This window comes from Lonchura striata, chromosome 4 (genome assembly GCF_046129695.1).
Source record: "Lonchura striata isolate bLonStr1 chromosome 4, bLonStr1.mat, whole genome shotgun sequence".
NCBI lineage: Eukaryota > Metazoa > Chordata > Aves > Passeriformes > Estrildidae > Lonchura > Lonchura striata.
Genome location: NC_134606.1, coordinates 47840375 through 47853110, shown reverse-complemented (window position 1 = coordinate 47853110; position 12736 = coordinate 47840375). Strand labels below are relative to the sequence as shown.

Sequence of the window (12736 nt, the reverse complement as noted above, 5' to 3'; positions counted from 1 at the left end):
CCCGCGTCCCGGCTCTGTCCCCGTGTCCCGGCCCTGTCCCCGTGTCCCGGCTCTGTCCCTGTGTCCCGGCTCTGTCCCCGTGTCCCCGCGTCCCGGCTCTGTCCCCGTGTCCCGGCCCTGTCCCCGAGTCCCGCCCGCATTTGGCTCTCCAGAACCGACCACAGCTTTCTGTTCCTTCGCAGGCCCGCCTGCAGCTCGGGTCCGAAGCTGTTCTGTTTCCCCCTTCTGAGCAGGGCTGGCCCCGAACGCGTGCAGTAAATGGGTCGTCTTGGATAGAAATACAGCTCCAGGCTCTCAAGTGACGTGCCTTAAAGCACAAATAATGCTTCGCACCAAGTTAAATGTTTGCCGCGTTAAGTGGCATTATATTAAGCGTTTCTCAAATGCTAACGCGCCTGCTTTACAGAAGTTCCGTTTTACTGTGTAGAAACCAACAAATGAATAGGATCTTTTTGATCTTTTTCCTTTCAAAAGGAAGAGGATGTTTATGTATTTATTTGTCTTTAATTTTTATGGGAAACACTTGTTTTTAAAGCAGTGTTTTTCTTTATTACGTTGTTAACAGGGCAACTGAGTGGACCTAATTTAACTGTGGTTTAGAGCATGTTGAAAGGGAGGAGAAAATGGTAAAAACAGCGCAGCTAGTGAAACTTACATTTACATATTATTTGTAATTTTAAAGTAGGTGTCTTTTATACCAAAGGTAGGCAATGTTATTTATCTTTGTCATTTAAGTTACAGTGCAAATTGTAACATTGAACATTGCTTTTCATTTTCTCTCTTTCAAACAGTGTCTACTGTAAATACGGCCAATAGAATAAAAATCCATCTCTTCCCACAGAATTTACAGCCTAATTAGAGAAAAAAGTGCTGGGAAAAAATACTGTGAGCAAACAGTACAATGTCTTACTAGGTTTGGTTAGTTCTGTATTGCACATTTCATTTTATTGTGTATGTCTACGTCTGCTTTTCTCTCAGTAAGTTGCCAAGGGATTAATAAACACATGTAATGGATAGGTAGTAGTTTTGTGAAAAGATTTAAGTGAGAATGGGCAACCATTTAGGCTGTTAAGTTTTTGAATTGAAAATATGTGCATAAGTCCACAAGGAATATAGATTCTGTCTAACCAAACAGTGTGGAAGAGCACCAGTATTCGAAACAAAAAATATAGGAGGTGACCTTATAACGTCAGTGCTTAGAGACAAAATGTTGAGAGGAATTATCCAAAAATATGGGAGAGGGGTTGGGTGTGGCAGTATAAGGGTATGCAGCTCAGTTGAAGTGATGATTCAAGAAGGCCTTTCTTCTTACAGGAAACAATGAGGAAACAGAGGTAAAGTCACTTATAGACAGAACTCCTGGACACATTATTTTAGCTTCTCTTCTCTGAGAGATTTGAGAATACAGTTAGCCTGACTGTAATTTTCATTGTCGCAGACTGACCTTAAAAACCCCCAAAATCTCACAGCCAACCAAACAACAAAGCCTTTAAGGAAAAATGTCCAAATTTTTGGCTTGCACTAGGACAGACTTCCAGTGTGACACTGAGCTATAAATTCTCTTTGTGCTTTTGCTTTTTCACGTGTAACAGGAACACGGGAAACTTTAACCTTGCAAGGCTCTCTGAGAAAGAAGTCTGTTCAGTGTGGTGGAGAAACATAGACATTTTTGCAATAACTAACAATTCAAATAAATCCAGACTGAATGTGTTGATATTCTAATGACCTGTATATCAAGTTGCAGTCATTATGGAAGCCCAGTTTGTTAAAATTACTTGTAAGAAGTTTTTAAAAATAAATTTTAACAACAGGTGATTAATAGATGGGAACTATAGAATAATATACTTTGGAAATAGAAACCTTGTCAGAGTTTACCAAAATATTTAGTAGTTTTGCATAGCATGAGAATGACCAAAATAGCTGATTGAGTCCAGGAACATCAACTAGAATAAAAAAATTGAGTGATCAGGTGAATGTGTTTATCTGAGTGGTTTGCGTGCTGAGCAAAAGATGGACTTGTGAGTTCTTTGAGTTCACATGGAGAACAAAAATATTAACCAAAATGCATACAAGAGTACTTTTTAATATTGCAAGAGGTACTGTAGTTGAGGATAGGAGTTTAAATACTAGAAGCTATGGGTATGACTACGGTAGCAATAACTCTCTCTGATTTACCTCTCTGGCTGTGCCTTCACTGGATGATTTCTGCCACAGAGGTGTACTTAGGATATAGGCTCTGTCTCAGATTCCATGTTGTCAAGATTTATCCAAATAAAATATCTTGTGGTAAAGTAGGTATGGCATTGTGTACTGTCCTGTTCTTTGTGTGGCAGTGTATTAATTAAAGAAAAGCAGCAGTACTCGTAGCAGAGACACTTTTTTTGTCATTTAGTGGTTTAAAAATGTTTCACTATAACAGACATCAGTATTCTTAATGTCAGGTAGACTTGATTTTATTCTTCCACTCCCCCCTTTTGGGCAATTGTTTTGGCCCTCTGGTAGGTAATATGAAATAGTAAGTGTGATGTTCATGTCTACATGGAAAAAAATAAATTGAATAATCAAGATGTATGAAATTAAAACTTTTTTAAAAAATACTTGTATCATGCGTGTAATTGTCAAAGACCTCATTAATCTAGACAGTGTTGTTCTAGTGCCATTCATGCTTTATATATATGTGTATAAAACCCTATTCTGGCGTTTCTCAGCAGCGTTGGGGTTTCTCTTCCTCGCTGCGCTGTTGCTGTGCCCGTGTCACTTGTGCCGCGAGGGCCATCTAGTGTCTGAGGCTTTCCGGTGCCACCTGTCATCTCAGGTAATGGGCAGTTCTGCTGAGCGATGGAGTAGAAAAATTACTGCTTCAGCGCCTTGTGTTAAACTCCCGTGGAATACTGTAGTAGGAAAAATGTAGCTTGCAACCCACTGTAAGGAAAATTAATGTGAGTTTTTAATATACTGAGAAGATATTAATTTCAGCTTTGCTATTGTTGAATTTGACTGCGTTAAAGTAGTTGTGTGTTTAAGGTGTTCATGTAGTATCATGAGATGAATGTTTATTTGCTTATGTTATTATCTCACCCAGCTCTGGATTAATTTTTAATACAAAAACCAATATTATTTCCCTAAATAGGCCTAAATACCTACTCTAAATGCCATTTAGCAGTTACAAAAAGACAGATGTTTGTATTAGAGAACTGACTGTTGTAGATATGTGCTCAGGAAATGTTTTTTTTTTAAATAATGCATGGTTAATATTGTGGAAGATTTTAATGTAAAAAACCCAACTTGCTTTAAAATGTTTATGTACTTAAAAATTGAAAATGAAACATTTTTTTTAGGTTTTGGTTGGTGTCAGAAATACGCTAAAGTGTAAAAAAAAATTACAGAGGTAATTTTCCTATTCCTGATCTTATATGTGAAGAGACAGTGTAGATGTGAAAGCATTCTTTTCCCTTAACTAAGGGCCTGCCAATTATTGATGCAGGATGTCTTTAGTAGTGTCTTATGTTAAAATCAGTTGTAGCAGATAGTGGAAGAACCAGTGCTCTAATTTTTTTTTTCTTTTCTTTTTTCTATTCTGTATTCTTTTATGGATGTCGTACTCTGATTTCTATTTCAGGAACTTCATCTCAGGAAGAAGATGAAAGATAATGTCGCTGAAGAACATTTATATTTGGCTTTTTCTCATCAGTACAGAGATAGTATCTTTCCTCTTCATACATCTATCTCACTGTTTTTGCTATCCTATTGTGACTGCAAATTATTTAAAGTTTTTTTAGTGCCAACTGGCGAAGATGTGGGTGATCAGTGTGTGACAAAAAGCCTCGCTGGTGATCTTGAGGTCCACTTAATCTCCAGATGTCAGCTTCCAGTGGTTGTGCAGAGCTGCACTTTGCCTGCTGTTGTCGTGAAAGATGACAAATTCTGCAGAGCTGGGCTTTCTGTGGTCTTAAGACATATAATACAGAAAACATTTGAGGCAGATCCATCTAAAAAGGATGTTTTGGAACTCTTGGGCTTTAAGAAGACCTGCTTAAAAGCCTGTGCTGAAGTGAGTGTGTCTCTCTCTTAGATACATTGATTGGTTTTTTAATAAGCATTAAATGCTCTGAAGTAGATTCATAATATTGATGTCAAGTAAGTTCTTCTAGAAAAAAAACTTAATTTGCTTAGAAAATGCAATTTTCTCTATGGATAAGTACCTGTGTTTTGGCACAAAGATGAAAAATAATTATTTTTGAAGATGCTAGCTTTTAGCAGCACAAAGAGAACCTTAATGTTAAAAAGCAGGTCAGATCTTTGCTTCATGTCTAGCAGTATGAGTTATAAAATTTGAAGTAAACTAAGAAACACCTAATTTCTTGCTGATTTTGATTTCAAGAACACTATATATTGTTTGCCTTCATTGTCAAGGTGGCTTTTGTTTAGCTTATCCTCACCAGGTTTCCCAGTGTCTTTTCAGCAGAGTGGCTAACTGGCCAGGTGGTCAGTCCCTAGCCTGTGCCATTCCAGGGGATAAGTCCCTCCTAGGTGTGGAATATTCTGAATTTCACATCAGTTTCTCTCAGCTCATTCTCTAGTCTGTAAGGACGCATGTGAATAGCTGCTCTACCTTGGAGTTTCTTGGGAATTTGTTGTCTGCTCTTCTCAATTCCATGTCATCCTTGATGGGAGTGTATTCCATCTCCCCCCTCTAGGTAAACATGATGAAATGGGATAGGCCTCAGCATAGACCCTTAAAGATTTCCACTCCTAACTGGCCTTCAGGTAGAGTGTGAACTGTTAACCAACACTACCCTTTGGGTTGACATCTCAGTCCTTTTATCACACAGCAGTTTACTCATCTGGCAGCTCATCCATCTAGACCTGCCTCCCTCATGCCTCTCAGGAGGCAGAATTCCACCCTGGCATGATTGCTGTTTCCATAGTTGCCATTGATCACCGTGCCTTCAACTCAGTTCACAGCTTTGCTTCTTATGAGTTACAGAGGCACCCTAATTTTATGTCAATAATAAAGAAATAAAAATATGCTGTACTGGATAACCATTCTATTATATATAGGATTTAGCTTCTGAACTCTGCTGTTGTAAAAGCAATACAGAAATATCTGCGTTTCTGAGATTAACAAATAATATATTTAAAGCTGGAATTCCTTTGCTTGAAGTGATTGAATAACCAAAAGTTAACCTGGTTTTGTTTCTCTTTCTGTAGAGACATTAATTATGTAAATTTATTTGACAGGTTAGCCAATGGACCAGGCTCTGTGAGATCAGCATACCTCTGGCTGTTGAAAGATTTTTGACAGCCTCTCCTGAGCACTGCCAGGCTATTCCTCCTGACATTTTACTGTTGGAAAGGAAGCTTGGAGAACCTGTCCGAGTACATAATGATGACAAAATTCGAAGGCAGAAACTTCAACAACAGAAGGCAGGTGCCAAGGCTGCAGTGCCTGTGCTTGGTGAAGAAGCATCAGAGGAATTAAAAGCAGAAGTCCATGAACATCCACCCTCAAGTTTGGAACTGAATGTAGCTTTCTCCAAACTACTTGCCCAGGAAGCACCAGAGGCAATCAACAGGGAGGCCCCTCACATCAGGAGAACAAAAACCTCTGACCTTCCGCTCTTGGACCACGTTTTTGCAGAAGGGCTTTATTTTACTGTGGCAGATCTAGTGCTTTTGCCATGCATCCATCAGTTCTTGGTAAGCTGACAAATTCTGCAAATATAAATTAGTATGCGTGTGTGTTTTTCACGAACCTAAAAGTTGTAAAATATGCTAATTTGAAACATACCGTGGTGTTTACAGTGTGACCTTATCCTGAAATCAAAGATTTGTCTTGTTTTTATACAAACACAGAAAACAGGGATTGGTGAGGTCACTAAATTTACTTCTAGATACAGAGCATAACAATGGTTAGTAAACACTGTTAACTGTTAAAATATTATATGAAATATTTTGGCACGAGTTTGCCCAGAGAATAATTTAACAATACTAGTATAGATGACTTGAACTCAACTTAAAAACTAGTTCTACGGTGGGAAAAACTTCTGTGGTAAGACTGTGCAAGAATCTTGCTCAGCACAATCTGTGTACTTAGTTTTATGAGGATAGAGGAATAGGAGAGATTTAAGGAAATTACAGCTCTGTCTTGATTTCCTATCACAGTAAAATGATTCAGTGAGTTTGCCTCCTACAGTTCTATTCCTGCAGTTACTGTATGAGATTTATAGCTAAGCTGGTGTCTATTCCAAGAACATTTGCATTTTGATTTTGCATGCTGGTTTACCAAATTTTTCTTATGGTGTTTGAAAACAAATGGAATTCCTGGAGAAGATGCTGTTAGACTGAGGATAACAATCTTGAAAATCAAGATAATGACTATCAAATATTAATAATATGACAAATGTCCACTTTGGAACTTTAACATCCTCAGTGGATTTCTGTATGATGATGGCAGCAATATGAATGCCTTTGAATTGAGATGATAAGTTATTTTACAGAAATGCTTCTTAATTCACGTCTGCTTTGTTTTGCAAATCACAAAATTGGATGTGAATAGCAACTTCTGTATGGATGATACTAAACAAGAGTATTAAGATAAAATGCTTTCTTACTATTTAAATGTCTTTCAGCCTTTGTTTTTCCAAGATATTTTTAAATAAGAGCATAACTTTGTCCAGTAATATTTGATTTACTGGTGCTAGTCATGAGAAGATTTTTGCATCAGATGCTTAATTGATATCAGCAATGTAGTTTGGATCATTCTATGGATGTACTGTGAGCAGCCAAGAATTTTGTATTTATTGACTTTTTATATATTACCCTTGAGCCCTGGTGTTCTGCAGCTCATGAGCTAGGTATTTTACAATGCACTTGTGTTAGCTCACACCAAGGATTGCCCTGAAGACCTGGCTTTCAGTTTCGTTTTTACCTAATTTACAAGAGCTCTGGGATAATGTTTGTTTATTTCTCTTCTCTGGTGAATGATAATTTAATAAGCAATTATACCTTGATGCTTATAGTTGTCATCAAAATTGAAAAACTTGCATTTGAAAGCTTCTTGCAGGCAGTGAGTTGAAACTGCTCTTGTTGATCGAATTGAATTCCCAGAGTTCAATTCTGTATTAAAGTGTTATTTGTCACTTGTATAACTGGACTTCCTGGATTGTGCTTAAAAAAAATCACTGTAGTTGCAGTTCCACTTTGAATTAAGAGTGTGAATAATAATGAAGTCTTAAGTGAGTATGTGTCTGGAAAATATCCTATAAGCATGAGGAGACTTGACTAGCTGATTGTAATTATAAATACCAAAAGTAAGATAATGAAGCTGAAGTGTTGTTTTTCATTACCTCATTTCATTGTTGTTATCATTGTGAGGTTACCTTTGTTATGCCTTCTACTAGTTGTAACTGTTGAAAATTAATAGAAGCATAACAAAAGCTCAGGTCCTCATCTGAGAAAAAACATTATTCACTTTTTAAAATACAATTTAGAACACTTCATAACAAGTTTAACAGTGCCTCTTAGAATTGCTCTCCAAAAGATTTCTTCCTTAACAGAATTAATCTGGTTTTGCCCGTGTTACTATTAGGTTATTGAATTAGATACTAAAGTTACACAGTTCATCCTTTTGTTCCTTTAGCTATTGCTAATTACTTTTGATTACCTTAAGCATATTATAAACACAGCATGGAGGAGAGCTGTTGGAAGTTTTGTGTAATTTCATGTGTTCTTTACCATTTTCTATGACAGCTCAGGTGAAGAATGTTGGTTTTGTGTGGCCTTTTCTGCCTGTTCTTGTAATCATGATTTTTAATTTTCTGTTTAAAGCAGGCACAGCATCACAGAATAGTTGAAGTTGCCATAATTGAGGCTGGAAGTCACATCTGGAGCTCATCTTGTCTAAGCAGCCTGCTCAGAAGAGGGTCAGCTAGGGCCAGTTGCCCAGGATCATGTCCAGTTATATTTCGAGTGTCTCTAAGGAGACTTCACAACCTCTATTGTAAGAGGATGATCTCCATTGTTCTAGAACATTTGGGAATCTAAACAAAAGTTATTTAATTTCATCAGGTGCATCCTTTTAAAAAGTAACTGGACTTCATCTTAAAAAGTGATTTGGGTATATTTTTTTAAAATACGTGCAGTGTATTCTTACTTAAGAAATGTTTTTGTTTCATTTTTACACTTAAAATGCTAGTTTCTGTTGGAGGCCACATTAACTCATAATCGCATACACTTAATTCAGAAAATAAATATACTAGTTACCATTATTGTATAAAAATATGAAATTAAGATTGTAGAAAGTAATATGTTATTTAAAAAAAATCCATACTAATTAAAAAAAAAAGCCACAGATGTAGTGCAAAGCTTGAATAAAGACCAGGGCTAATGTATTCCTGTTACCACATAGCCTAAGGTATTTCAGGCTTGTAGTTCCCAGCAAAACAGCTGTTGGTGAATGAGCTTTTAAGGGGTACTTGTGGGAAAGACCATTCAGGTACCATAATGTCATGCTTAGAGTTCAGTATTCATTGCAAATTACTGCATTGGGGTTTTTTGTCTAACGACCAACCAAAATTAACAATTCCTATGTTAGGAAATAGTAGATATTCAAGAGTATTATTTGTATGGAGTTTTCCTGTTACTCACTGAAATTATGATTAAAATGGTCATGTGAACCTTTTAATCCTGTTGAGGAAATGGGAATTGCAGATAAAGTCTAAGTGTCTGACTGGCAATTTCACCTGGAGCTCTGAACCAGCTGATTTTTGTATTGCCATCATGCCGTGTGTGCTTGTGCTCAGCGTGGAGCTGAGCTTACTCCTGTAGTTTGGTGGCTTGTAGTAAGAAATTTACAGTAGCCACTAACCTTCTTATTTTATTATTTTAGGTTTCCAGCAAGAAACAAGGCAAAAATCTGGTAAACTTGCCATTGATATCCAGTTGGTATCGAAGAGTTCAAGAAGTACCTGGAGTAAAGAAAGCTGCTGGCAAATGCAACATGGAGCTTCTCCAGCTTCCAGAATTGGTGTCTGCTCCTGAGGAACAGCTACAGGACTCCACTTCAGTTCCTGATGAGTTAGACGAGGATAATGAAGACAGTCATTTTATAGGTGGTCCAAGGCCAACCATGACTAAGTTAATGGTAATTTAAGATTTTTAATTAGATATTTTTATAATCATATTTGCTTGATTTGGAGTAGATAGAATTCATTAGAATTGTACAAGCTAATTTTGACAGCATTGAACAGTTTAATACCTCTTGTTTGTCTTAAATCTGATACACATTGACTTAGAAGTGATTCTACTTTTTTCTTATCTCATATTTGATTCATTCAGGAACTGGGAAAAGATAGGACAGTTGGAGCTCTATCAATAATTCTGAATAATCAAAGTAACCTTTTGTTCAAATCGCAATATTGTATTTCTCTTCTAAAGATATTTATAATAAAGCATGACAGAAAACTGTTGCTTTTAAGTTTGGTTTCATTATCAAACATTTTTTTGTTTGTTTGTTTGTTTTGTTTTGTTTTGCTGTTTGATTAAAGCTTTGAACTTCTGGGAACTCTAATAAGTTTTGTTAAAGAAAGCTGTCCATCATGTTCCATAATTCAGTATTTTTTGCACAGAAGCTGACAGCACTTCCTAAAAAAATTAGGAGGGCTTTTTTGTGAGAATGAGGGAAATACATAATTTGAATATATAATGTTGAGTCATCTACTTGTCCAGTTTCACTTAAACTGACCAGTGTTGCAGTTTCATCTGGTGCCATTAAATTTAGTGAGAATTTTGATACCATCTTAAGTGGGTAAAAGGTTTTAATTTATTTTTTGTTTTTCTTTCATTTAGGAAAATGGAATTGAAGCAAAGTTTTCTCCTCATCCATGCCCCAGCTGGACCCTAGACTGGACCAGTCTCCCATCTGCAGTCAGTCCTGGGGAAGGTGAGGGTTTGTATGTCTGTGTGTGTATTTAACAGGGTCTTCTTATGGTGAAGCTACTTAACTGTTTCATGAGAAAATATGCCAGTTTTCAACATGTTCCAGAGCTAAGACAGGGAAGCAATTTCAAATCTGCATTAAAATTTGGTCTGTTTGTGACACATGGTGACGTAACTTCCCTCTGATCATCAACAGCTGATGAGCAAACTGGGAACAAAAGACTAGCCTTGATTTCAGTCAGCCGTTGACACAGCCCAAAAATCACAACCAAGCTCAGTGCTTGGTTGTGTTGAGTCTTCCATAGAAGTAAAGGCATCCATAGATACCTTCCATAGGAATAAAGTTACTGTGGTTGTCAGTATGTACAGACAGTAAAAAGAGGGTGGCAGGTCAGAGTTTAAAAGTGTAGGTGGTCACAATGTGAGACAGAAGGAAAATCAGATACATCATGTGATTATTTCCCTGTATATCATAGGAAATGTTTTCATTTTTTTTCCCTAGCAAGGCAGAAGCTGAAAATTTTGTGAAGTGGGGCTTATTGAAATAAGACTGTTGAATGGAAATACTGTGCTACTGCTGATTATATGTGACGTTTGGGAAAGGGGAGATGTGCCCAAATTATATTTATTTTGTGAACAACGAAGAAATGCAACATCTCTGTGGTTTTATTAAGCAGCATTAGAAAGGGGGTTTTATTCCTTTTTGGAACTTCAGTCAGTTGTGGAGTTTTTGCTTGTGTTCCTGGTCCTGTGTGTGTGAATGGATTCATTGTCTTCAGGTTCATTTCCTACTTGCTGCAAAGGCTCTGTGAGTATTAAGATCAGTTTGGCTGGATATGATTAGAGGTGCTTCCTTTAGGCTAATCCAAAGCACATTAAAGGGAAGGGGAAAGTGTGTGAATGTGGGGTTGGATGGTGATAACCCTTGTTGCTGCTTTATTACTCTGAGGATATATGGAGATAGAAGCCTTTGGTACTGTCACATTTGTTCATCAGACATTGTGTTCACTGTGAAACAAACAAAAAAAGAGTTTTTTTTTAAAAACAAGATTTTTTATTTTCTTTAAAGCAGTTTTTTATTTATTTACTTTTTTGTCCAACTGTGAAATGAATGAGGGGTAACTGACCTACAGTCTTACTTTTCTCATGAGTTGAAATACTTGTTAAGCAGGAAGTAAAAGAACTTAAAAGAACTGCTTTATTTATGGTAATTCATTTGAAATGAACCATCATTTCAGTAACAGTATGCATGAGATGGAATTTACTTACAGAGTAAAACAGTGTTTACATTTGTAGTTTAGAAACATCTTTGAAACTTAAGTACCTTTGAATAACACAGGCTAGAGCAGTAACACAGAGCACGGTATTCCAGTTCTGTGGAATTAACTGATGTTTTGATTAAACAGTCTTGGTGGCTACCAATCAACAATCCTGAAGGATCAGTATTAGCTTCAGCTTCTGGAACTGTTATTAAGTGAGGGATACTTTATTGTAGTGTGGCCTCTCAACAGAGAAAAGAAAATTTGAAAATTTTCTAACCCTCATCATAAACAAAATTAGTTTTAATGAAAGGAGCACTGCTTAATGATGCAATTATCTTCTAACCAATATAAAAGTTTGTGACCTTGTGTCCATGTTAAAGTTGTTTGTAATTGCTCATAGAACTAAATAATATTACAATTGTGGAATAAATGGTGTATTAGATGCAAAGCTGTTTGAAATGGTCAAAATTGATTTGGTATATCCAGGTTGTTTCTGAGATTTTTTTTTTTTTGTGCAGCTAGGTCACTACTACTTTGTTCTGCTTTTTATATTGGTATTACCTTTTGAATATTTTGACTTGAAAGATGCTTTCTGAGTTGAGAATACATTATGCTTAAAAATCAAAGATGGTTTAGGGAATCTGACATTTTATGAAAAGTTTTGCTAATCAAGATATGCAAATTGTGTATTTTCTTTTGAAAGTTAAAAGCAACTGTATTTTAAAAATTAAATCCAGACAGTCATTCATTCTGTAAAACACAAAGTTTAAAGAAACACTTTAAAGTTCTCTATTTCCCTTTCAAGCCTGTCAGAACTTTTTGAAAGACTTTGAAGATTTTTTTTTAATAGTGTTTTAGCCTATTTCAGTGTCTCAGGCATCCTGAAGCAGGAACTCATCCTTCTTCTTCAGCTGATCTTTCCATATCAGAGAGCTCTTTGCCTGCAAGCCACATGGGTGTAACAATCCAAGGGAAATTCAACTGAAGCTGCTTCTCATTAACTTCCCCTTAAGTTACAGTTTTGTTGCACTCATTTAAATAAGTTTAAACCACATTTGTGTGTGCATTATATTTTGCAGTTCAAGATTTGAAAAATCTCTGATGGCAATACAGCCACGTTGCTTCACATTTTTCATACATTTTGTAATATAGGCAATACTGGTATATCTTCTTTTACTGGCTTGCCTTAAAAAGAGTATTATTGCAAAACTTTGTATTTCATATGTGACTTCTTAGGATCTTTTCAGGGATATAACATTATGTAGTTGTCCTGAAGACAATTTTCATAGAAGTTTGAATGCAATTACTAATTTTTAGACAAAAAATTATTCAGGTTTACCTGGAAATAATAACTTAGACATGTCACCGAACCAGATAATTCATGGATGGCAATGTACACTGTTCCTACTGTTACTGTAGTCTTCCTCCCTTTTTTTTTTTTTTTTTTTTTTTGTGAATAAGTTACCAAGCAAAACAAGGGAAGGGAATTAATTATTTTATATTTTTCTAATGCCTGTTTAGAGACAAGAGGCAGA

General features: G+C 36.3%; 1 protein-coding gene across 1 annotated transcript in view; it reads left to right on the top strand.

Annotated features, from left to right (window-relative positions):
• Nucleotides 1–2042: 2042 nt before the first annotated feature.
• GSTCD (glutathione S-transferase C-terminal domain containing) overlaps nt 2043–12736 on the top strand; it is a 46823-nt gene continuing 36129 nt past the window's right edge. The window contains exons 1-5 of the mRNA XM_021531472.2: nt 2043–2815; nt 3620–4051; nt 5242–5700; nt 8891–9145; nt 9850–9943. Of these exons, the coding sequence (XP_021387147.2) occupies nt 2567–2815; nt 3620–4051; nt 5242–5700; nt 8891–9145; nt 9850–9943 (1489 nt within the window). The 5' untranslated portion in view covers nt 2043–2566. The remainder of the gene's footprint in view (nt 2816–3619; nt 4052–5241; nt 5701–8890; nt 9146–9849; nt 9944–12736) is intronic.